This window comes from Adiantum capillus-veneris, chromosome 28 (assembly GCF_014529385.1).
Source record: "Adiantum capillus-veneris isolate H3 chromosome 28, ASM1452938v2, whole genome shotgun sequence".
Classification (NCBI taxonomy): domain Eukaryota; kingdom Viridiplantae; phylum Streptophyta; class Polypodiopsida; order Polypodiales; family Pteridaceae; genus Adiantum; species Adiantum capillus-veneris.
The window spans coordinates 50,795,704-50,819,719 of record NC_140958.1 but is presented as its reverse complement, the minus strand read 5'-3'; the positions used below and the strand labels follow the sequence as shown (position 1 = coordinate 50,819,719).

Here is a 24,016-nt window from a genome sequence, read left to right as displayed (position 1 = left end):
TGGAAGACAGTAGACTTGAGATGTAAATCCCAAAACTTGTCCACATATTTGTAAATAGACTCATGTGAGAGAAGCTTCAAACTACGCCATTCGGTAAGTACTTTGTCCTTTGTATCGCTTGCAAGGAATTGCTTCATGATGGAAAATCGTAGAGTTTTCCATGTCTTTGGGACTTCAACATTGCCACGAAGGCTAGCCCATCATTGACGAGCCGATTTCTGGAAGTGCATAGCTACATGGCGTAGCTTGGAGGACTCCGTGAAGCCCTCGTCTCCAAAGGCTGCATCAAATTGTTAGATGAAGGCCAATACTTTGTCGGTGACACCAAAGGTGCCATCATAGGTGACAAAAGAGATACTCTTTCCTCCCTCTTTGAACTTCTTGAGCTTTTGCGATCTTCGCCATGTAGGGTATGATTTGCGATGTCCTCCCCTTTTGTATTCTCTAGGAGAATAGCCATAGATTTCATCGGGAGAGGAGGAAGGTGAAGAAGAAGGAGAAGAGGGTGACCTCTTTCTTGACCTTTTCTTCCTTTGTGTCCTCTCTTCCCTTTCGGAGTGACGAGGTGAAGGACTGTGTGTTGACCGTTTCCTCATGGGAGGAGTTGGTGATCGTCTAGACCGCCGTTTTCGTGGAGCTACATCTTCAGAGGAGCTTAGGGATTCATTACCTTCTTGTTCTTTGGATTCCTCCTCTCGTATGGGAGAGAGTCTTCTTTTGGGGGTCTCATCAAGAGGCCTCTAAGCTCTCTTTCCTCTTGGAGAGAAAGGGAAATCCCATAAGCACGAAGTTGTTGAGTAACTTCGGCTTGCAAAGTAGGGTTGCCCATAGCTTGATGCAACCTAGTAACAAGATAATTGATAAACATGGGGGCATCATCATTAGCACCTTCATGTGCAAAATCAAAGTTATCAATGTTCATTCTACTCTCTTGGTTATTGTCAGCCATGCTAATTATACTTATGTGTTTACTTAGTGTATTCTTTAGCAACTCAAAACCTTAGTTGCTACTCTTCTTAGTCTTTGAAAATAAGCACTTAAGTATCTACACCCACGGCTCGAATTGGCTAATTATAGAGAGTAGTGGGGTGGTTCTAACATAGCAGAATTGCCAAGAGATAGCTCCTTTCGGACTTCTTATGGCTCAATAATGGTAAAGCCGTAGGCAAGTCTAAAAAGACCCCATTATTAAGACCAAAGCTCTCGAGGTGTGCACCATATCCCACATAGTGGGCTCAAAAAAACCGATAATAGATCTCAGTCCCACTTACCCTAATATAATTAACAAAATCAATGATTAATAGGCTACTTAAGGACCTCTCTTCTTAAGCAAGAAAAGAGAAACCAAATGCTCTAATACCAATGTAATGGAAATGGCCTATGAACTTTGAGAATAACGAAATTAAGAGAATTAGAGTGAGCATTTTTGTGAGATTACTTTGAGAACATAGAGCGTGAACTTAATTGATGGTAGCAACATGAACATATTACTTAATTAACTTGGCATGAATAATACTTTTACAAGAGAGATAGAGTATTAGAGAACATGACAATAGTTGAGGACCATATTTACTTGGAGCCGGTCCCCCCTCTAAAAGGCGTTTGTATTATAGATTCTCCCATCAAGAGAGACTTGTTACAATACAATCTTTGTGTTCCTTGTGACCTTGGTGATGCTAAGAAGATGGAAAGCTTCATGCATCACGAGCTTAACATAAACTTTGCAAAAGTATTAACTATCCCAAGCCTCGGTCCTAAAGCCTCAAACACCTTCGAAGGTGGAGAGAGCTAGCGGGGAATGAGGGTAGGGAAGAGGAAGAAGAACCATCCATAGGAGAAAGAAACAGTTCCTCACTTATCATCACTCTTCTTGCTTAGCATAGCATAATAGCATAGTAATGAAGATGAAGAAGATGGCAAGTTTAAGCATTGAAGCATGGCTCTTGGTTGGATTTGCATTCCATAGCCAAGAGTGTTGGTGTAGGCTCTCCACTTCTTAACAAGCTTGGAGAAGGAGATGGAGCTCTTGTACTTTGCACTCCACACAATGAGGGAATGTGTGTGTGTGTGTGGGAGAGTATACCCCCCTCTCAAGCTTGGTCCACCCCCCCCCCCCCCCCCCTCTCTCTCTCTCTCTCGCTCGTATTATTTTATTATTTCATTTGGTCATGTGTCTTCTTTTTCCTCTTTGAAAGAAAGAACTTAATTATTTTATTTTTATGTATCTAAATTTTCATTGGACCCCTTTAAAACCTATCCAATAGCATTCAAACACATCATGAGAGCCACATGTGGAGGATCATTTGAACATGTGCCTTTTATGCTTATTAAGTCATTTGGTTGAATTGAATACTTCAAGGACTTAGTCAATCAAGCATGGAAAAGTTGATGACTCTTGAGAGTTATCTTTGAATTGAATACTTCAAGAACTTTAGTCATTTAAGCATGTGAGAAACACCTCAAGCTTTTGGGTAAGGTTCCCTCTAACACTTAGCAAGCCAACAAACACCTCATGCTTGGGTAGGATTCCCACCTCAAGGTCAGTCCTAGCTTGCCTAAGGTCAAATGACTTTTCAACACTAACTTTTGGAGGTCTTTAATGAAGCTAACCCTACGGTCTTTAAGCTCCATTAGGTAGCATTGCTCTTTAACATACCATCTCTCATTTTGACCCCTTTTAACCTTGGCCCCGTGTTGAGACATATCCATAAGCACATGTCTATATTCTAACCCTTGTTCTCGTTTATTCTCCCACATTAAATGATCAGTTTAATATGAGAAAATAATTTAGGTTGGTTAGATATTAGATTTTATGACATGCACTGCGAGGATACGAGTCGGCTCTTTGCACGCTACCTGTCCCTGCGCGTCTTTGTCCCTGTCCGTCTCTTGAAATACCCGTCCGCTACCTGTCCTTTGTTTTGAAATGGAGTTTCTCCTTTTCCCCATGCTTTCAAGTGGCAGTTTTGAAGTCGAAAACAACTTGATATTAAAGACACTCACTGAATAGGGCCTCTACCAGGGGCTTCCAGCTCCAAGGTCTCTCTCTCTCTCTCTCTCTCTCTCTCTCTCTCTCTGCGAAAAAATTTAATTGTGAAAAATTGTATTTTGGGGTAGGATGAGGTTCCCATACCGGAAGCTCGAAAAAGTTATTTTTTGTACTAGAACTATATATACATCAAGCTTAACACTGCGTTGGTCGACATGTATGCCAAATATGGTGCACTTCATAAAGCACAAGAAGTGCTTGATGAGCTTCTTGTGCAGGATATATTAACATCTTGAAGAGGTCAATGTCACCTATGAGACCAAACCGTTACAAACTGGTAAATCTGGACCATGTCTGGGCCAAAAAAAAGAGATGTTAAAATGAATCTAGGGTTGCTACTTACTAGAACTATGTGGGGTGTGTGTCATCACTGATACAATGGGTGTCCTGTATAATGTAAACAAGAGAGAGAATATAAAAACCCAAAGATTGGTGAATTTGATACTATGTCTAGAACTGTGCTGGGTATGTGTGATCACTAATATAATGGGTGCCCAATGCAATGAGAGAGAGAGAGAGAGAGAGAGAGAGAGAGAGAGAGAATTAAAAATATAACGATAAAAAAATTTATTTGAAAAATAGTGAGAGAAAGAAATAAAAATGGTATATTAACATCTTCAAGAGGTTGGAGTCACCTATGAGACCAAACCGGCAGCAAATTGGTAAATCTGATACCATATTTGGGTTTTAAAAAAACAAGAGATGCTAAAATGAATCTAAGGTTTCTACCAACAAAAACTATGTGGGGTGTGTGTCATCACTGATACAATGGGTGTCCTGTATAATATGAGAGAGAGAGAGAGAGAGAGAGAGAGAGAGAGAGAGAGAGAGAAACAAAGAGAGGCCAAACCGTTACAACTTGGTGAATCTGATACTATGTTTAGAACTGTGTGGGGTATGTGTGATTATTGATACAATGGGTGTCCAATGCAATATGAGAGAGAGAGAGAGAGAGAGTACACAAAAGCACATCAACAAAAAAGGTTTAATGTAGCAAAAGGGCAACAAAAAAAAATCGCATGTAATGTTTACAAGCATAAGTGAAAAATAAAAAGGAAAACTGCACACATTAAGCTTCTCTCTCTCTCTCTCTCTCTCTCTCTCTCTCTCTCTCGCCGACCATAGAGTGGAATAAACCGGCATTTGAACATATGTAAACAAGTATCAGTAGGTTAATGGTGATAGTGTCCATTGTCTCTGTGTGTGTGTGTGTGTGTGTGTGTGTGTGTGTGTGTGTGTGTGTGTGATGGAGGGATGCACATATATTGGTGGTAAGAGCGAAGGGGGTTGGGGTGGGGGATGTGTGATCACTAATACAATGGGTGCCCATTGCAATATAAGAGAGATAGAGAATTAAAAATAGAAAGATACAAAAATTTATTTGAAAATTAGTGAGAGAAAGAAATAAAATGGTTTATTAACATCTTCAAGAAGTCGAAGTCACCTATGAGACCAAACCGGCAGCAAATTGGTAAATCTGATACCATGTCTGGGTATAAAAAAAAAGAGATGCTCAAATGAATCTAGGGTTTCTACTAACAAAAACTATGTGGGGTGTGTGTCATCACTGATACAATGGGTGTTAAGAGCTAAGGGTTTGAGGGTAAGAGGGCCATGCCGTCGTTGAAGGCGACGCCGTTTTACTAGTTAAATATAACACTCATACATAAGGGTATAAGAAAAAGCGAAGATTTTTGCTGCAATTCTTTTACCATTGAATTGAATTGTTGGATGTTCTCCATGTGGCATTTGAATGTTTTTGGATTTTAATGTGTACATATGGGAGTGCCCTCCCACTCTCTCACTTAGTTGGAGTTGAGGTAACTCTCTCTCCTCTAGGCAGCTGTAAATATTTACCTTGTTCTATTCAATTTTACGTGTTTCTCCAAAAAAAATAAAATCTTCCTTTAACTTCCGACCTTTCTCTGCCACGTGTCATAAAGGACCATTTCCTTCAACTCATTAAAACAAGCTGTTTGTTTCTTCTCTTTTGCAATTTCTGCTTGTGTTAAGACTGTGCAAGGGACGCCGCCTCACCGGCCTCGAACTCGTCGACGCGTCTGCGGGAGATCTGAGGAAACAGGATTTGCTTCAGAGATCTCGTGTAGCTGAATGCGCCATGGCTGGACAGATCCGTGATGCCATGACTGCTCCCACTTTGCTCTGCGCTCTCATTCTCGCGTGTGCCTCCCTCACTGCTGTTGTTGCCGAAGACGTGGTCGCTCTTAATGCCGAAACTTTCGAGCATGAAGTTGGAAAGGAGAGGCATGCCCTGGTCGAGTTTTATGCACCCTGGTGCCGCCTCTCTCTCTCTCTCTCACACACACACACACACACACACACACACACACACACACACACACACACACACAATCTCTATCTCTCTCTTAATGCACACTACCGCATTTTCAACTAGAGAGAGAAAGACAAGGTTGATCTGTCTCAACTAGCCAGTTCAGTAATACTTTTCGCTTGGTGTAAAAGCATGATGAAGAATGAGAATTGACTTTGGTGACCAGGCTGAGACCTTAAATCATTAAATCTCCATAGAGAGTTTTGAATGAAGTTCTGAACAGATAATTAATTGTAAATCATTCTATTCTTAGCTTTGGATTTTGTTTTTTGCAGTTAAATACTTGCATTTATGAGTGCATAATGATGCAAATTACTGTTTTAAAATATAGGTGTGGGCATTGTAAAAAGTTGGCACCGGAATATGAGAAATTAGGTTCTTCGTTCAAAAAGTCGAAGTCAGTGTTGATAGCAAAGGTGCGCCACAGTCTCTCATCTGAAGCTCCTTTTATCATTTTCTGCAGTTGCAGCTAATTGTTTCCTTTTAGGTTGATTGTGATGAACATAAAAGCGTTTGCTCAAATTATGGAGTTTCTGGCTTTCCTACCATTAAGTGGTTCCCTAAAGGCTCCTTGGAGCCAAAAGAGTAAGCACCTCTTTAGCCTTTTCACTAAGAAATAAGAGAAGGTGATATTGGGTTTAAAGTTAGCATGTATGTTCTTGTGCATAGGCATAATTAAAGTGTGTTCAATGAGCTATCTATATGAATAATTTATAGAATTAATTATATATTATGGGATGTTATCCATGCGAGCTTCAATAGCCTTTATTGGGTACTTGTAGTGACTAGAAGGAAAGTATACAATAAGTAAAGGCTAAATTATGAGGTAGTGGATTTTATTGAAGCTGTTATGGTTTCTTAGTCTCACCTTTGTCATGTGTTTGTTTTTCGCATTAAGATATTTGGTAAAGAGTTTGCTTCTGGAAAATGCTTAATTTCATGCACTGAACAGATTTATTGTTGCTTTTCTTTTGACAGCTACTCTGGGGGTCGTACAGTAGAGTCCCTTGTCGATTTTGTGAATCAGGAAGCAGGTAGGCAGTCAGTTTTCATTCGCTTTTCTTTTGAAAAGAGTTACATTTTTCTCCTAGATATTGAGTTCATCTTAGGTTCAAGGGCTACAAGAATGTGTAGCAATCAAGGTATATGAAGTTACTGCCAACCTAGAGGAGATTCTTCTCCCAGTATCATAAATGTTTCATACTTTTTGAAAAGGGGAAATTTATTGATGTGCACTAAATCAGTGAATGAGTATGTGTTGCTTGTAGTTGTGTATCTTTCTGTGACACAAGGTGTCTTGAGGGTGCCTTGGCACATAGGATTTTGACCATAGTTCATTTCCATCTTGTTGATAGATTCGTCACGGCAGATTGCAGATTCGGTGGTTGCCTGGTATGAAGAGCAGTTGTGCTTTGAGTAAGGTGTTTTTTTTTTGTCCAAGGACTGAGGAGGTGTGACATTGTCACCAGGAGGTGTAATTTTCTTGTTGCCTTTCGTAAATAAGTACTAGATATTTTTATTTCTACTTGTTTTCCTCGGAACCCTTGAAAAGGTGCAAGTGGACATTGCATGGCCAGTGAGAAACGACTGTGGCCAAATAGATTTCTCACATCGTGAGTCTGGGTTAGTCAGTCTGGGACTGGTCGGGCTAGTTAGTACTGAATTCTGATGAGTATGGAAGCCTGTGTACGCCAAATGAAGTTTGGGCCACTCGGAAAGTCACTTATAACCTTATAAGTCAGTGGGAACTAGGGAATTAACTCAAAGGGACAAATTGGACACTTGGCAGGAGGAGAGCAGCATGCAGAACAACTCAGCAAGAGGAGGCGCCCATTTGAGGCTGGGGCTGAATTTCGCTCATACAAGTGATAAGTGACCTACAGTGTGTGTGTCACCAGCGTGTGACTACTATCTATCCTTTTTGTTGAGTCCTTTCTTATTATTTATTTACTTTCACTTTTTGGAAACACCCTCGGAAAATCTAATTGCCCTGCATTGCATAGCTAGTGTGGAACTGTCCAGAGGGAGTCCAGGCTTGAGGGCAAGAGAGCACTAAGGTTGGACAAGGACCATGGTTAGCCTAAGTGGGGTCATTGACTAGCCAAAGTGGAATCCTTTGCTACAGAGGCTACATTTCAATTCTGGGTTTGGCTGTAGTGTACAAAGGGGGTCAGATGACCTAGAAAGATACAATGGCAGCATCTCCTAAAATTTAGGGAACTGCTATTTTGAGACCTGAAAATGTGTTCGCGTCATTACCTCCGGAATGACAAGGGGAACATTTTATTACTCTGCAGTGAAGTCAACCGGGCAACCGGTCGGGAGATTTTTAGGCGGCAACCCCGAAACGGGAAATAGCTTGTAAATGCGCCAAGTGGCACATTTCTGTGCACTTTCCTCATGCAACAAGAAGTGGCGCTGAATTTATAGCTGGGAGGCTCATTCTGCAGGCTAAGATGGAGTGCTTCCTTTCCCCCTTATGTACAGTGCGGTGCTAGGAGTGATGCCCTGCACGCTACACATTGCCCTCTCTCTCCTTTATGGCAGTATGTTATGCCCCTCTAGTGGGCTTTTCAATTGACCAATGTACAGTTGTGTGGGTTCATGCGCGATTGTCGAGGCAAGAGCCTCTTGCACAGGTACTGGATTAGCTAGCGGCTAATCCCCCGCAGGTACAGGTGAATTCGGAGAGGTTTCACGCCAGAAATCTCGTCCGATTCAAAGGGCAAGTAGCCCTACAGGTGCGGGAGCTCGAGGACTTGCTACGGATGCGACCGGCACGCGAAACGGAGCCCGAAACAGTAAATTACAGCTTGCTGTGTATTTTTGCAGGTTTAGGGTTTTGGCCCTAAACAATCCCTAATACCCCCAGGAGGTTTGGGGATGCGAGGGGACCGCTGTACAGGTGATCTGGCGCATTTTTGGGGCTGAAAACAGAGAATTCAGCGTGCTGCAGATTCTCGCCAGGTTTTGCAAAGTGCCCGTATGCGTCGGGAAAGTCATTCAATGCGTGGGAATACTGGCTGTGAAGGGTCCTAGTATAGTTATGCTGTCGAAATCGGGCCGGAACAGTTGAAATTCAGCCAAGCTTGTAGGGAACCACAGCGTTTATTCCCTCTTTTAAACAATAAAGAAATATCGAAAGGGGCGCCTAAGTTAGGGGCCAATCTGGTGTCGGTCTACTCATATAGGTGCAATCTAGCAGCCTGTATTCCTTTTCCCTTTGTTGTGTCCTGAAAGTACAGGTAAAGTGGGCGACAAATTAAATGGGTGAAAGCAAATAAGGTTTAAGTCTAAAGTCTACTGCCCTTTTTGAAAGTACAGGCCGGTTTCATGGTTCCATCCTCGGGATTATATCACTTTTTCCCATAGAAGTGAGCCTTGGTCAGGTTGGGCTTGAAGACACAGGGGATCATAGACCAGACACAGGGAATTGCAATTATGGCTGACAGACCAGATGATGTGACTGAAGAGGTTCCTCTTCACAGGGTCAACAGACACATGAAGTGGGTGAGTCTTCAAGACGACCACAGACGGATGATGATATATTCAGGACCCAGTTGGCTACTGCAGTGGGTATGTTCACACAAGTAATGCAGAACCCGAGGTTTTTAGCCTTTTTGCAACCTCCTCTTCCGTCTCAGCAAGTTGGGTCACTGGATCATATTCAAAAGCCTGTTAAGGCTCGAGCACAGGTGATTCATACTGCAAAGTTAATGGAAACACCTGTACACTTGACGGAGAACATGCAGTCTCCACAACCTGTGCCTAAGGTGCAAGAACAGGTGGCTGAGATGCCAGTCTTTCAAGCTGTGCCAGTTCAGCCAGCCACTTTTCAACAGCCTATAGCTTGTTCTAATGGGCAGGGAAGCAACCTATAGGCTATGCAACAAGTCTTCCCACCACCTTCAGTACACCCTGGCTATTTTGGAGGTGGATCGGTATTCCAGAGCATGGCTGGTCATGCACCTGGAAATCAGTTTTACACGCCAGGAACAGTGTTCGGGGGTGCTCAAACAATGATGCCTAACCCCATGTATGGTGTCACGGGCATGCTACCAGGGTTTCAAAGCACTCGGGGCCAATTTGGGATGCCACATACAAATTTTGGTATGGCTGGAATTACAAATCAGCAGCCAAATATGGCATTTCCAGGTCAACTTAACTACGGTCAGGGAACACAAATGAACCCTAACAGTGTTCCCATGTTTCAGTCACTTCCATATGACAATTTAACACCGCTGGAGAGGCCAACTCCGTGCAAAGAAGGTGGCAAAGGTGTGACATTCACGACCTTTACAGGGTTTGATGATAGGAAGAAGGCTCTCTCATTCCTCCAGCAGTTTGACAAGGCCTATGTGGGGGGAAACTTTACAGAGGCTTCAAAGGTCCTCAAGGCAGCCACTTTCTTGACAGGGAATGCGGGACAATGTTGGACAACTTTATTGTTGCAAGGGCAAGCTCCGTCCACATGGATTTACTTCAAGCAGATTTTTGCAGCAGCATGGTTATCTGATGACTTTGAAGCAGATGTCATGACAGAATGGCACCAGCTTAATGCTGCCACTTGCAAGAATCTCGATGACTACAATCAGAAGTTTTGGAAAGCTCTACTTCCAGTAACTTCCGATAGGTTTGTGCCATTGACAGAACAGATTGAAAAATACTGTTGTGGCCTATTCAAAGGATTGAGAAAGTACTGCACGAAGACCAAAGTCACTACTTTGAGGCAGCTCATCGAGGTAGCAAACACTACACTGGCAATGGTTTGCTCAAGGGAGAAGATTGTGAATTCAATACTGGTGTCAAGAAAGGATCAGCCAAGAAAAATTCAGCGAAGAAGCACGTTCCCAATGAGGTTCCTAAAGGGACTCAGGAGCCAGCCAACGCAGGGAAAGGCAAAGCTACGGTTGAATCAGAAAAGGGACCAGCAAAGAAATGGAAAAGATGTTTTCCTCGCAAGTCGGAAGAGCAAAAGAAGGTCATGAGGTCAGAAAACAAATGCTTCATCTGCGAGCAGCCTGGCCACATTGCTTACAATTGTCCCACAAAGAAAAGGCCAGCTGATTGTGAAGACAAGGAGGACAAGAAAGGAAAGAAGCCCATGGCTGGTCTAGTTCCAGATATGGTGGGCGACAAGCCAAATTCAGATGCAAGTGAGCTTTGCAGAGCATGGGGAAAGGTCAGGGATCAAACAATGCTTATCTTCTTTGATCCAGGTGCCAAAGCCAACTTCATTTCCCCAGAATTGGCTTCAAAGTTGGGAATCAGACCTGAAGAGATAGGGTATACAGCAGAGGCAGGTTTGGCATGTCCTGGCCATACAGAGGCTGTGACACCCATCATTGGAAAGTTGCGCCTACATATCCAGTCCTATGTAGATGCTGAAGAATTTTACATCATGCCACTGGACGGATGTGATGTGTTCTGAGGTATTCCTTGGTTGTTTCGTGTACAGGGAATCATGGATGCGTACAACAAAAAGATCACTGTACAGAGCAGGGGAAAGACTCACATTCTGGATGTAAAGCTTAAAGGGGAGTCTATTCCCATTGTATCAGCTTCTGCTATTACTTCTGTAATGAAAAAGCATCTTTCTGCGTACTTGGTTTTTGCACGTGAAATGTCAGATTGTGATGAATCAAATTTATCTGTGCTAGATAAAGTGTCACAAAACGAGAGCGTACACGAGCACTTGAAAATCTGTCGCTCTTGCGCGGGAAAAGCGACTTCCGTGCTTCGTAGTCTTGTGATCTCTTGCGGCAGAGTTGTCTCTTGCTGATGCTGGTACCTCCCGTGAGTGAGGGCATGTGGTGCTTTTATAGCTCCTTGGCCACGGCACAAATAACTGCTCGCGTAGAGATCGCGGCCGTTTTTTTTTTTTTTTGCGCTATTCTACCCGAAATAGGGAGAGAGAATTCGCTGGTTGGTTTTGTTGCTTTATCTTCTAAGTGGCTGCCCACTTATTAAGTGGGCGGCCGGCATATTTTAAAATTGGTCTGAACCTGCCCAAAAACTCAATAAAACCTTATAAGTTAAAACCAATGCATTTAACAACACTTCCCAGGCGTCCCTGGATGCAACCACATGCACGAATGCAATGCAAACATAGATTCCTCGCGGGAAAGCGTCTGCCTTCCCGCGATTGTTCTTGCTTTTCGTAAAAAGCTTCATTGAACCCATCTTTATTCTTGTGCTTGCGTTCTTACGCGTATTTTCTTACTCAGTTCGGATTTCCTCCTTAGCCTACGGGATGCCCCCTTACTGATGCACCCGTCACCCATCATGTGACGCATCAGGGGCACTCGTAACCCGGCCCTTTCCACCGAACTTACGGAAACTCCTTCGCGATGTTTACCGTCACCCATCAAATGACACATCAGAGTTGTCCGTTCCTGATGGCAGTTCCTATAGCTACAATCTTTTAACAGTTCTTAGTGCACAATAAAATATCCTAAAAAAGAAATTAATCATTAAAAATAAGAAAATAGTCCAATTAGCAACATCCCTCTGGCTTCTAAACAGTTGACCTCAACCGTAGTGCTTGGACATATACCCCTAGTATCTCGGGATAAGCTGCTAATTCCTCCTGCGTCATCCACTGAGCATCTAGATTCGAGTAGTTCTTAAACTTAACCAAATACTTCCGTGTTATCTTTCCGGATTTGAGAGGCCGCTCTTGATGACTTACTATCTGCTCCGGTTGGAGTATTTCTTCTGTTATCTCAACCTCGGGAGGTTCCTCAGCACTAGGCTGGCTTGGAGGCGGTCCCACATACGGCCGGAGTAAACTGACATGGAAAGCATTATGGATCTTCCAATTAAGTGATAGCTCTAATCGGAAGGTGACATCATTCACTCGCTCAGTGATCTTAAACGGCCCATAGTAATGGGTAGAAAGTTTTACCACCTTCCCCTTATGAGACGCTTGTTTCTTAAGTCTTGCCTTCTCAAACTTGAGTAAGACTAACTGTTCGACTGTTAAGTCTAGATTCCTTCTGTGCTTGTCTGCAGCTTTCTTATGCTTTTCCTAACTTGCCCGTAGGCGGTGTCCAAATCCCGGACAAACTCATCTGCTGCAAAGATCTTATCCTTAGTTAAAAGGATGGGTGGAAGCAAAGGCTTACCATAGAGAATCTCAAAAGGTGCTTTCCCCGTCGATGAGTGTATGGTATTGTTATACGCATACTCGACAAGAGGCAAATATTTCTCCTAGTGAGATTGCTGGTTTGACACATAAGCTTTTAACATGTCCAATACTGTGGAATGGGCTATCTCACTTTGCCCGTCCGTTTGAGGATGGTAGGCAGATGAAAAATTCAGCTTTGTATCAAGATTATCCATCAAGGCACGCCAAAAATTTCCTGTCATGCGAGGATCTCGATCGCTCACAATAGACTTAGGCATTCCATGATGCTTAAAGATCTATGCTAGAAAGACCCTAGCCATATGATCTGCTTTGATTGTTTTCTTGACTGGTATAAAGTGTGCTTGCTTGCTAAACCGGTCCACAATGGTCCAGATCGCGTCATTTCCAGTCTGAGTTCTAGGGAGGTCCATGATGAAGTCCATGGCAATACTTTCCCAAGGTTCATTAGGCACAGGAAATGGTTGTAGCAACCCAGGCGTCTTATGCCGATCATACTTCACTTTTTGGCAAACCAAGCATTTCCTGACATACTTATCAATGTCTGCTTTAAGGCTAGGCCAAAAGAAATATCTTTCCATTGCTAAGGTCGTAGGGAGAATACCTCGATGACCCGCATAAGGCGAAGCGTGTGCTTCATCCATGATCTTCTTTCTTAATGGTTCCACCACACATATGGCCTGATGGTGGTAGAGATAACCGTCCCGAATGGAATAGGGAAACTCATTCTCTCCACGATGTAGCTTTTCCCAAATGGTGGAGAAGTCTGGATCATTCGGATACAAATCCGGTAGTGCTTCTAATTCTTGGTGATACACCGAAGTGATAGCGTTCACCCTTGGCCGCCTAGACAATGCGTTTGCGACCACATTCTTACTCCCAGCCGTGTGAAGGATCTGGAAGTGAAACATAGACAAAAAGTTTGCCCACCTCATCTGCTTCTCAGATAGTTTCCGTTGCGTAAGAAAATACCGCAAACTCTGGTGATCAGTCTTGATCACAAAATCTGCTCCTAGAAGATAGTGCTTCTAGTTGGATAAGGCGTGAATCACAGCCGAGAGTTCCTTTTCGTAGATTGATGCATGCAACTCTGCATCCTTAAGCTGTCTGCTTTCATAAGCCACTGCATGGCCTTCTTGGTTTAACACTGCTCCGATGCAATCGCCTGAAGCATCGCAGTGAACCTCAAATGGTTTCCTTAAGTCAGGCACTATCAAAATAGGTCCATGGCTTAGCAAGTACTTGAGCCGATCAAAAGCTCCTTGTTGTCTCGATCCCCTTCTGAAAGGAATCTTTTTCTTTGTCAAATCATGAAGTGGTCCTGCTACATGGGCAAATCCTCGGACAAACCTTCGATAATACGAACATAATCCCAGGAAACTACGCACATCATGTACCGTAGTGGGAATAGGCCAATCTTCTACCACTCGGATCTTGGCTGGATCCATACTCACTTGATTGTGAGAGACTATATGGCCGAGATAGTGTATCTCTGAGAGAAAGAACTCGCTCTTCTTTGCATTCACATGCAACTCATGCTTTCGCAATTCTTGAAACACTAAGTCCAAGTGCTTCCGATGTTCCTCTTTTGATTTAGAGAAGATGAGTATGTCGTCAAAGAATACTCCCGTAAAAGCTCGATACGGGCTGAAAATGCGGTCCATCATGCGATTGAACGTTGCAAGAGCATTGGTCAAGCCAAAAGGCATTACCAAAAATTCATATAGTCCAAAGGTTGTGCGGAAAGCAGTCTTATGGACATCCTCAGGGGCGATCCGTATCTGATGATACCCACTCTTTAAGTCTATGCGACTAAAGACACTTGCACCCTGCAACTTATCAAGTATATCATCAATCCGGGGAATCGGAAAGCGATTCTTGATCGTGATCTTGTTTAAAGACCGATAGTCTATGCACATTCGAAACGTGCCATCTTTCTTCTGCACCAATAGAACTTGAGAGGAGTAGGGTGAAGCACTGGGCCGTACTAACCCTTTCTCTAGAAGCTCGTTGACTTGCTTCAGAATTTCCTCTTGCTGAGCAAGACTTACCCGATAAGGGGGTTGATTGGGAGGCAAGCTATCCGGTATGAGATCTATGCGGTGATCTTCCGGGCGTACCGGAGGGAGTTCATCAGGAAATGTTTCTGTGAAACAATCTTTGTACTTTTCAATAAATTGAAGACGCTTAATTTCCAGACTAGAGAGAGAGTCCCTACTAGTTTTATCCTTTGCAAAAATCAAGTAAGCAGAAACACACTTCTTCATTTCTTTCTTAATGGAGATATGGCTTACAATTGGGAACTGCCAATCTCTTGCATCAGCTTGAATCTTTATTTTCTTACCCCCATGATCAAAAGTGAGGGTCTTTTCCACATAATCGGGAATAGGTGTCATGTGAAAGTGCCATGGCATACCCAAGATGATATCACATCCCTCGATGGGTGCCATCAAAAATGATTCGCGGTCCTTGTACTCACCAATCCGAAGATTGAGCTGTCCTTGCACGGGAGTTGCATTGGTTGTCAACCCCTCGAATGCCGATCCGGATGTAACCGGTGTGCCAAGCTGAGACGGTGTGAGGCACAAACGTTCCGCAGTATCCAGGGAGATGAAGTTATCCGTGGATCCTGGATCATAAAGAAGCAGTACTCGCTGGTTGTTCAAAGACCCCCAGCCCTTCAGAAGTTGACGCTTTCCTTTCTCCGTTTCTGTGTTTCCTTGAACATCTCGAATTGAGTTCGAGCTTGGCGGTGCGGGTTCCTTCCTTGCTTTTTCTTGCCTCGCAGAAGCTTGTTCTTGCCGTTGTTGCTTTAGAGGGCAATCCGGTTTCATATGTCCTTTCTCGCCACAGTAGAAGCATCTTCCTTCCTCTATGTAAGTTTGAAGTTGAGTAGGAGAAAGATACTTAGTTCGCTTGCCATTGCCCTGTGACTTCTTAGAATGATCATCGTCCCTAGATGGAGGACGTTTTCTTCCTTGGCTCCCTTGGTGATCGTAGACCCCTCTTTGTCTTGCACGGTAAGTGCTATGCTCCATTTTTCTGGGCGTCCCAGTTGAGTGCAAATCCTTAGCAATGATTGCTGACTCCATCATCCTCTGAAGAGTGTCATGCGGATACACTTTCATACTCTTTCAAAGCTGCGGTTGGAGACCCGCTTCGAACTTTCTTTTCTTTTCCTCGTTGGCAATCTTCATGAAGGGAGTGACCTTCAGAAGAACCGATCAATACTTGTCCACATAGGTCGTTACTTTTTCATGTTCCTTCTGGGCAAGCCAGTCTCATTCCTTCCGTATGTCCTGCTTGAAGTCAGGTGAAAGAAATTGTTCATAAAATTCAGATTTGAAGCTCTCCCAAGTTCTGGCCTGAGAACCTTTCAGAATCTTGGCTAGCCACCAATTACTTGCCGTTTCCTTGAGGTGCATCGCCACATGGCGTAATTTGGATCTTTCTGTGAAGTGCCCATTGGTAAAGGCGACTTCAAACTGTCTGATGAAGGACAGTGCTTTGGAGATGTCTCTCCGTCCGTTGTAGGTTTCAAACTTGATGTCCTTGTCGCCCGATTTGAAGACTCTCATGCGATGTTGAGACTTGCGACCATGCTTCTTGAATCGAGGCTTATCTTTAGGTTGATGAAGAGTAGTAGTACTAGCGCTTCCTTCTTCTGACGAGATGATCGAGAAGTAGAAGTATAATCAGGAGAGTAAGATGGAGATGAGATAGAGATGTCCTTGCTCTCGTCTAGCAAAGAGAGCGCTTTTTCCTGGCCTTTCCTTGGAGTAGGCCGTTCATTCCGATCCGAAGATCCTTTGTGCACCTCGGCACGTTCTTCTCTTGCCTCCTATGGTCTCACGCCAACAGTGTTGTCTGGATGCTTGGCTGCATCAGTTTCATTCATTTTCTTCATTCCGTCCAAAAGCTTTTGGACGTCTGGCAACAGTAAAATTTGTTGCAACTCCGCAAGCTGAGCTTGCACTTGTTGAAGCTCCTCTTCAACGCTTCTCCCTTGGCTCGACATGGTTCTTCCCGTTCTTCTCGGAATCGTTCTTCTTTGTAGAGAAAGAGAGGAGTCCGAGCTTTGATACCACTGTCACAAAACGGGAGCGTACACGAGCACTTGAAAATCTGTCGCTCTTGCGCGGGAAAAGCGACTTCCGTGCTTCGTAGTCTCGTGATCTCTTGCGGCAGAGTCGTCTCTTGCTGATGCTGGTACCTCCCGTGAGTGAGGGCATGTGGTGCTTTTATAGCTCCTTGGCCACGGCACAAATAACTGCTCGCGTAGAGATCGCGGCCGTTTTTTTTTTTTTTTTGCGCTATTCTACCCGAAATAGGGAGAGAGAATTCGCTGGTTGGTTTTGTTGCTTTATCTTCTAAGTGGCTGCCCACTTATTAAGTGGGCGGCCGGCATATTTTAAAATTGGTCTGAACCTGCCCAAAAACTCAATAAAACCTTATAAGTTAAAACCAATGCATGTAACAACACTTCCCAGGCGTCCCTGGATGCAACCACATGCACGAATGCAATGCAAACATAGATTCCTCGCGGGAAAGCGTCTGCCTTCCCGCGATTGTTCCTGCTTTTCGTAAAAAGCTTCATTGAACCCATCTTTATTCTTGTGCTTGCTTTCTTACGCGTATTTTCTTACTCAGTTCGGATTTCCTCCTTAGCCTACGGGATGCCCCCTTACTGATGCACCCGTCACCCATCATGTGACGCATCGGGGCCCTCGTAACTCGGCCCTTTCCACCGAACTTACGAAAACTCCTTCGCGATGTTTACCGTCACCCATCAAATGACACATCAGAGTTGTCCGTTCCTGATGGCAGTTCCTGTAGCTACAATCTTTTAACAGTTCTTAGTGCACATAATAAAATATCCTAAAAAAAGAAATTAATCATTAAAAATAAGAAAATAGGCCAATTAGCAACATAAAGAAAGGTCAATGTTTTTACCACAGTATAGTGACTGTTTTTCCGATTCATTACCGTCTCAATTACCGCCAGAGAGACCAGAGGACCATGCGATAGATTTGGTGCCAGGCAGTAGCCCACCAAATAAGCCTTCGTACAGGGTTAGTGCGGCTCAGCAGAAAGAGATAATGAGCCAAGTACAGGAGCTGTTAGAAAAGGGGTTGATTCAGCCCAGTTCATCTCCATTCTCTTCTCCAGTGTTGTTGGTGTAGAAAAAGGATGGCTCATGGCGTATGTGCATCGACTACCGTGCACTGAGCAAGAATACCATCAAGAATAGGTTCCCTATACCTAGAATTGATGATATTTTGGACAAATTAGAAGGAGCAGCTATGTTTAGTAGGATAGATCTAAAGAGTGGGTACCATCAGATCCGCATTAGATCAGAGGATGTGCACAAGACTGCTTTTAGAACAACGTTTGGCCTTTACGAATTTTTAGTGATGCCCTTTGGTCTCACAAATGCTCCTGCTACGTTCAATAGGATGATGGACAAAATTTTCCGTCCACACTAGCAGTTTGTTGGTACATTCTTTGATGACATGATAGTCTACTCAAAGAATGAAGAGGAGCATAGGCATCACTTGGCCATTGTGTTCAAAGAGCTACGCAGTCATAGGTTGCTCATCAATGCAAAGAAAAGTGAATTTTTTCTGGAAGAGATTCATTTTCTGGGACACATTGTCTCAAAGGATGGTGTTAGAATGGATCCTGCAAAAGTTGAAGCGAGCAAGTCATGGCCAGATTTGAAGACGGTGCACGATGTCCGAAGTTTCTTTGGGCTATGCTCCTATTACAGAAGGTTTATCCGAAATTTCGCTGAGATTGCTTCACCTTTACATGCTCTTCAAAAGAAGGCAGTCACCTTTAGATAGACACAAAAAGAGATTTCAACTTCTAATCTCTTAAAGGAAAAGATGACTTCAAATCCAGTCATTGTGTTGCCAGAGCTTAGGAAGTCATTTGTGGTCCAGTGTGACGCCTGTGGTAGTAGCATTGGTACAATGCTAATGCAAGATGGCAGGGTAGTAGCCTATCAGAGTAGAATCTTGCAAGGGCCAGAAAAGACTATGCAAGTCTATGAAAAAGAACTGTAGGCCGTGATTCATGCGCTCTTAAGTTGGAAACCCAATATTAGGTGCAGACTTTGTTGTCCAAACGGACCATCAGACCTTGCGATACTTCTTGACACAGGCAAAGTTATCTGAGAAGCATATGCGATGGGCAAATATCTTGTCCATGTTCCACTTTCAGATTGTGCATGTGAAATGCAAGAAGAACGTTGTGGCTGATGCCTTGTCAAGGAAGCCATAAATTTCAGCTGTGTCAATTCCTTATCATCATGAACTTGATGATATGAGGGAACAATATGCAAATGATGAAGATTTTGCAAGGGTCTTCGAGAAGCTAATGGATGGACAACGTCATGAACACTATCTTCTCAAAGATGGGTTCATGATGATGCATGGCAGATTGTGTGTCACAAAGCCATTGCGACGCAAAGTTATGGAAGAGAGTCATGTCCCACCGTATGTAGGGCATCGTGGTATCGATGCTACAGTTAAAGCGGTTGAGACATTCTTCTACTGGCCTACATTGAGAAGAGATGTGGATGCCTTTGTGCGAGAATGCCTAATTTGCCAGAAGGTCAAGTTTGACAGGCAAAAGGCACCAGGGTTATTGCAACCACTACCTATTCCAGATAAACCATGGGAAAGTATTGCTATGGATTTTATCTTTGATCTTCCGAGAACGTAGACAGGAAACGATGGTATTTGGACCATCATTTGTAGATTCAACAAGCAGTCTCATTTTATTCCCGTCAGGAAGAAGATAAAGCCAGATCAGATGGCACGCTTGTTAATGAGCAATATTTTCAAGTATCATGGCATGCCACAGTCGATTGTTAGCGACCATGATCCACGCATGACAAGTTTATTCTGGAGAGGCTTGTTTGAGAATATGGGCACCACGCTCAAATTCTCTTCGTCATTTCATCCTCAAACAGATGGGCAGTCAGAGGAGGCAAATTCTACTATCCTAGATCTGATGAAGTGCTATGTGTCAAAGCATAAAGGAAAGTGGGAGCAGTATTTGCCATTGGTGGAGTATGCATACAATAATACAGTGGATTCATCAACTGGCAAGGCACCTTTTGAGATAGTTGAAGGTGGCAAGAAAGTTCCTCCCATACTGTATGAAGCAGATAAGTATGTTTAGGACATGGATGAAATGTACAAGAAGGTCAAAGTGGCCTTAGAAAAGACCCAGGCAAAGCAAAAGAAAGCAGCTGATCGTCACCGTCGTGAAGTGGTATTTTCACTTGGTGATTGGGTGCTTCTACGCTTTGAAAAGGCAAGGTTAAAGAAGATGAAGGGCAAGGAAAGACTGTTTCCAAAGCTCAGCATGCGTTAGTATGGGCCTTTTCAAGTGTGCGACATAATCAGTGATGTTGCATATAGGCTGAAATTGCCTGACAGTTGGAAGATTCACAATGCGTTTCATGTGAGTCTTCTCAGACCCTATGTGGGTGATGTGCCAGAACTTCTTGGTCCCGGAACAGATTTTGGCACATAAAGAAAGAAAAGTGAAAGGCAAGGCTGCTAGGTGTTACTTGGTATAGTTCAGAAACTATCCACCAATGGATGCTAAGTGGATGGAAGAAGGTGAACTTGCAGAGTCACCAACTGTGTTATCACTTTACCTTGAAGCCTTCGATTTGCAACCTACCTTGACCCCTTGAGTTTCAAAGCTACATGGATTGTCAGTGTGACAATGGCTTCTGAAAGAAATGATGTACATGGTATTTAAAGTGAGCTCAAATCAAGTACATGTTACATGAATGTTAGAGTTGTACAGATTGTCAGTTTGGCAATTTCTCTTATAGAATGTCCAAAAGTTTGGTTAGTGCTATAGAAGTGAGTATTTCTTGTCAGTTTGTCAAGGATGCAGTAATTGCTTCTATTATAGGGTACATGTGTAACTGCATTCTTAAACTGTCGGTTTGGGTATCCTCGAAAGTGTTACTGGGCCCAACGTGTACTATAAGACAATGGCAAAATGTGTGCCTACCATTTTGTCATTGGAAAGTTAGTGACTCAAAGTAATGGCAGAGTGCGAAGCTACCACTATGTCATTGGGACAGGGTTCACACGCAGGCAATACATGTGTCGACGAGGTGTTGAATACACCAGGGTTGACAATGAGCATGTATGTGTCGTACATATGTCGACAGGTGTTGAATACATCAGTGTTGACTGTGAGCATGTACGACATAGATGCAAACGAGGACGTTTGAGATTTCAAGAGGGGGGTATGTCACCAGCGTGTGACTACTATCTATCCTTTTTGGAAACACCCCTCGGGAAATCTAACTGCCCTGCATTGCATAGCTAGTGTGGAACTGTCCAGAGGGAGTCCAGGCCTGAGGGCAAGAGAGCACTAAGGTTGGACAAGGACCATGGTTAGCCAAAGTGGGGTCATTGACTAGCCAAAGTGGAATCCTTTGCTACAGAGGCTACATTTCAATTCTGGGTTTGGCTGCAGTGTACAAAGGGGGTCAGATGACCTAGAAAGATACAATGGCAACATCTCCTAAAATTTAGGGAATTGCTATTTTGGGACCTGAAAATGTGTTCGCGTCATTACCTCCGGAATGACAAGGGGAACATTTTATTGCTTTGCAGTGAAGTCAACCGGGCAACCGGTCGGGAGATTTTTAGGCGGCAACCCCGAAACGGGAAATAGCTTGTAATGCGCCAAGTGGCACATTTCTGTGCACTTTCCTCATGCAACAAGAAGTGGCGCTGAATTTATAGCTGGGAGGCTCATTCTGCAAGTTCCTGTCACAGGTTAAGAGCTATGGAGTGCTTCCTTTCCCTCTTATGTACAGTGCGGTGCTAGGAGTGATGCCCTGCATGCTACGCACTGCCCTCTCTCTCTCTCCTCTATGGCAGTATGTTATGCCCCTCTAGTGGGCTTTTCAATTGACCAATGTACAGTTGTGTGGGTTCATGCGCGATTGCCGAGGCAAGAGCCTCTTGCACAGGTACTGGATTAGCTAGCGGCTAATCCCCCGTAGGTACAGGTGAATTCGGAGAGGTTTCACGCCAGAAATCTCGTCCGATTCAAAGGGCAAGTAGCCCTACAAGTGCGGGAGCTCGAGGACTTGCTACGGATGCGACCGGCACGCGAAACGGAGCCCGAAACAGTAAATTACAGCCTGCTGTGTATTTTTGCAGGTTTAGCGTTTTGGCCCTAAACAGTCCCTAATACCCCCAGGAGGTTCGGGGATGCGAGGGGACCGCTGTACAGGTGATCTGGCGCATTTTCGGGGCTGAAAACAGAGAATTCAGCGTGCTGCAGATTCTCGCCAGGTTTTGCAAAGTGCCCGTATGCGTCGGGAAAGTCATTCAATGCGTGGGAATACTGGCTGTGAAGGGTCCTAGTACAGTTATGTTGCCGAAATCGGGCCGGAATAGTTGAAATTCAGCCAAGCTTGTGCGGGGCAGCTTGTAAGGAACCACAACGTTTATTCCCTCTTTTAAACAATAAAGAAATACCGAAAGGGCCGCCTAAGTTAGGGGCCAATCTTGTGTCGGTCTACTCATACAGGTGCAATCTAGCAGCCTGTATCCCTTTCCCCTTTGTTGTGTCTTGAAAGTACAGGTAAAGTGGGCGACAAATTAAATGGGTGAAAGCAAATAAGGTTTAAGTCTAAAGTCTACTGCCCTTTTTGAAAGTAGAGGCCGGTTTCAGTGTGTGTGAGTAGTGGGTGCAGGTCTACAACTTTAATGGAAAGCTTGTCTTCTCCTCTGTCTCATGTAGCGCGATGACTTGCTCTCGTGCATCTCTCTCTCTCTTTTGGCACATATGGTAATGCCCCACTAGTTGGGCTACTCAGATGAATATGTATAGTTTTGGGGGTTTATGCGCGTTTGCCAAGCCAAGAGCCTTTTGAATTAGCTAATCCCCCATAGGTATGCACAGTTCCATCGCGAAAGATTGCGAGTTTGGAGAGTTTTCTCGCATGAAAACTCGTCCAATTCACAGGGGAACTGTCCCATTGCGTGCGGGAGCCCTTGGGACACGCGTAGGCGTGTTCGCTCTGATAAAAACAATCCGAAACAGGGAATTACAGCCTGCTGTGTTTTTTTGCAGGTTTAGGGTTTCATACATAAACTGCAAGGGAACACCAGGGGAGCCTCGTGAGAGCCTTGAGATGTGTGTGTAGGCTTTTGGGCACCCAGCAGTGAAAAATAGAGAATTACAGTCCGCTGAATTTCTGTGACAGCTCACTAGAAAGCTTCCAGATAGCGAGGGAATCCGCCCTAGACAGGTTCTTTTGACCTACAGGGGTTTTTGCGTCGTTATGTTGCCAAAATCAGGTCGGGAACTTGCGTTTTCAGCCCTCGCTAGGTTTGGACAGCTTTGTGAAGGCTTGTTCTAAGTGGTCGGATCGTCTTCCTTAAATTGAATAAAGAAATACCGAAAGGGGTGCCAATTTTTGGGGCCTACAAGGTGTCGGTCTTGTGTACGCAGTGACATTTTAGGCGCTGGATGCAACTGTGCTGTCTTTTCCTTCTCAGTGCTCTGTGTAAAATTAACAGGTAAGTGAAATAGTACCGCCCTATACGTTGTACAGGCCGGTTATATGGTTCCATCGACGGAATAGTCACTTTTTCTTCAAAAAGTTCAGCCTGGGTTGTTGTGGGTGAAAGCAACACAGAGCTTGTCATCATGGCAGAGAAGAGAGACCAAGTACCTGAAGAGGGATCTTCCTCACATGGCATAGAGAAAGTTCCCTCAACTCTTCAAGAAGAGGACAGGTTGTTTAGAACTCAACTGCATTGCTGCATGGACATGTTTCGGCAGTTGGCTAACAACCCAAGGATGCAGGAGTTCTTACAGGCTCTGACACAGGGTTTTTAGCCTCCTACACAGGGCATGACTGAGCCATTGCAAGGAAAGGAGATTATTAATGGACAGAGGACTCATGATGCTCGAGGGAAAGCCCATGTGGTTGAGCAACTAGCGGTGTCCAATGATCCAAAGCAACTTGCTTTAGCTGAACAGGAACCGTTTGTGAATGGTCAAGGGAGTAATGAACAGGCTATGCGTCAGACCCTTCCATTACCTAATACTTATCTTGGTTATTTTGGAGGTGGTTCAGTGTTTCAAGCTATGGCTGGACCTTCCACAGGTTACATGCCAGGAAATGTGCTCGGGACAATGCAAACAGGCATGGGTAACCCTATGTACGCGAACATGGGTGTCCAACTAGGTTTTCAGAGTGCCTATGGCCAGTTTCGGGTGCCTGGAACACAATTTGGTATGGCTGGTTTTTCGCAGCCATACGTACAAAAATACGACAGGTAAAACAGTTGATGCAAGTGTTGGAATGAACAATCATGGAGCACCACTGTTACAGGCACATGTTTATGACAACGTGGCTCCTTTGAGTCAGCCTAAGGATTACAAGGAAGGTGGGCAGGGA

General features: G+C 44.0%; 1 protein-coding gene across 1 annotated transcript in view; it reads left to right on the top strand.

Annotated features, from left to right (window-relative positions):
• Window positions 1-5,049: 5,049 nt before the first annotated feature.
• UNE5 (thioredoxin family protein) overlaps window positions 5,050-24,016 on the top strand; it is a 41,544-nt gene continuing 22,577 nt past the window's right edge. Inside the window, exons 1-4 of the mRNA XM_086504975.1 lie at window positions 5,050-5,344; window positions 5,734-5,818; window positions 5,890-5,987; window positions 6,381-6,436. Coding sequence (XP_086361101.1) covers window positions 5,169-5,344; window positions 5,734-5,818; window positions 5,890-5,987; window positions 6,381-6,436 — 415 coding nt within the window. The 5' untranslated portion in view covers window positions 5,050-5,168. The remainder of the gene's footprint in view (window positions 5,345-5,733; window positions 5,819-5,889; window positions 5,988-6,380; window positions 6,437-24,016) is intronic.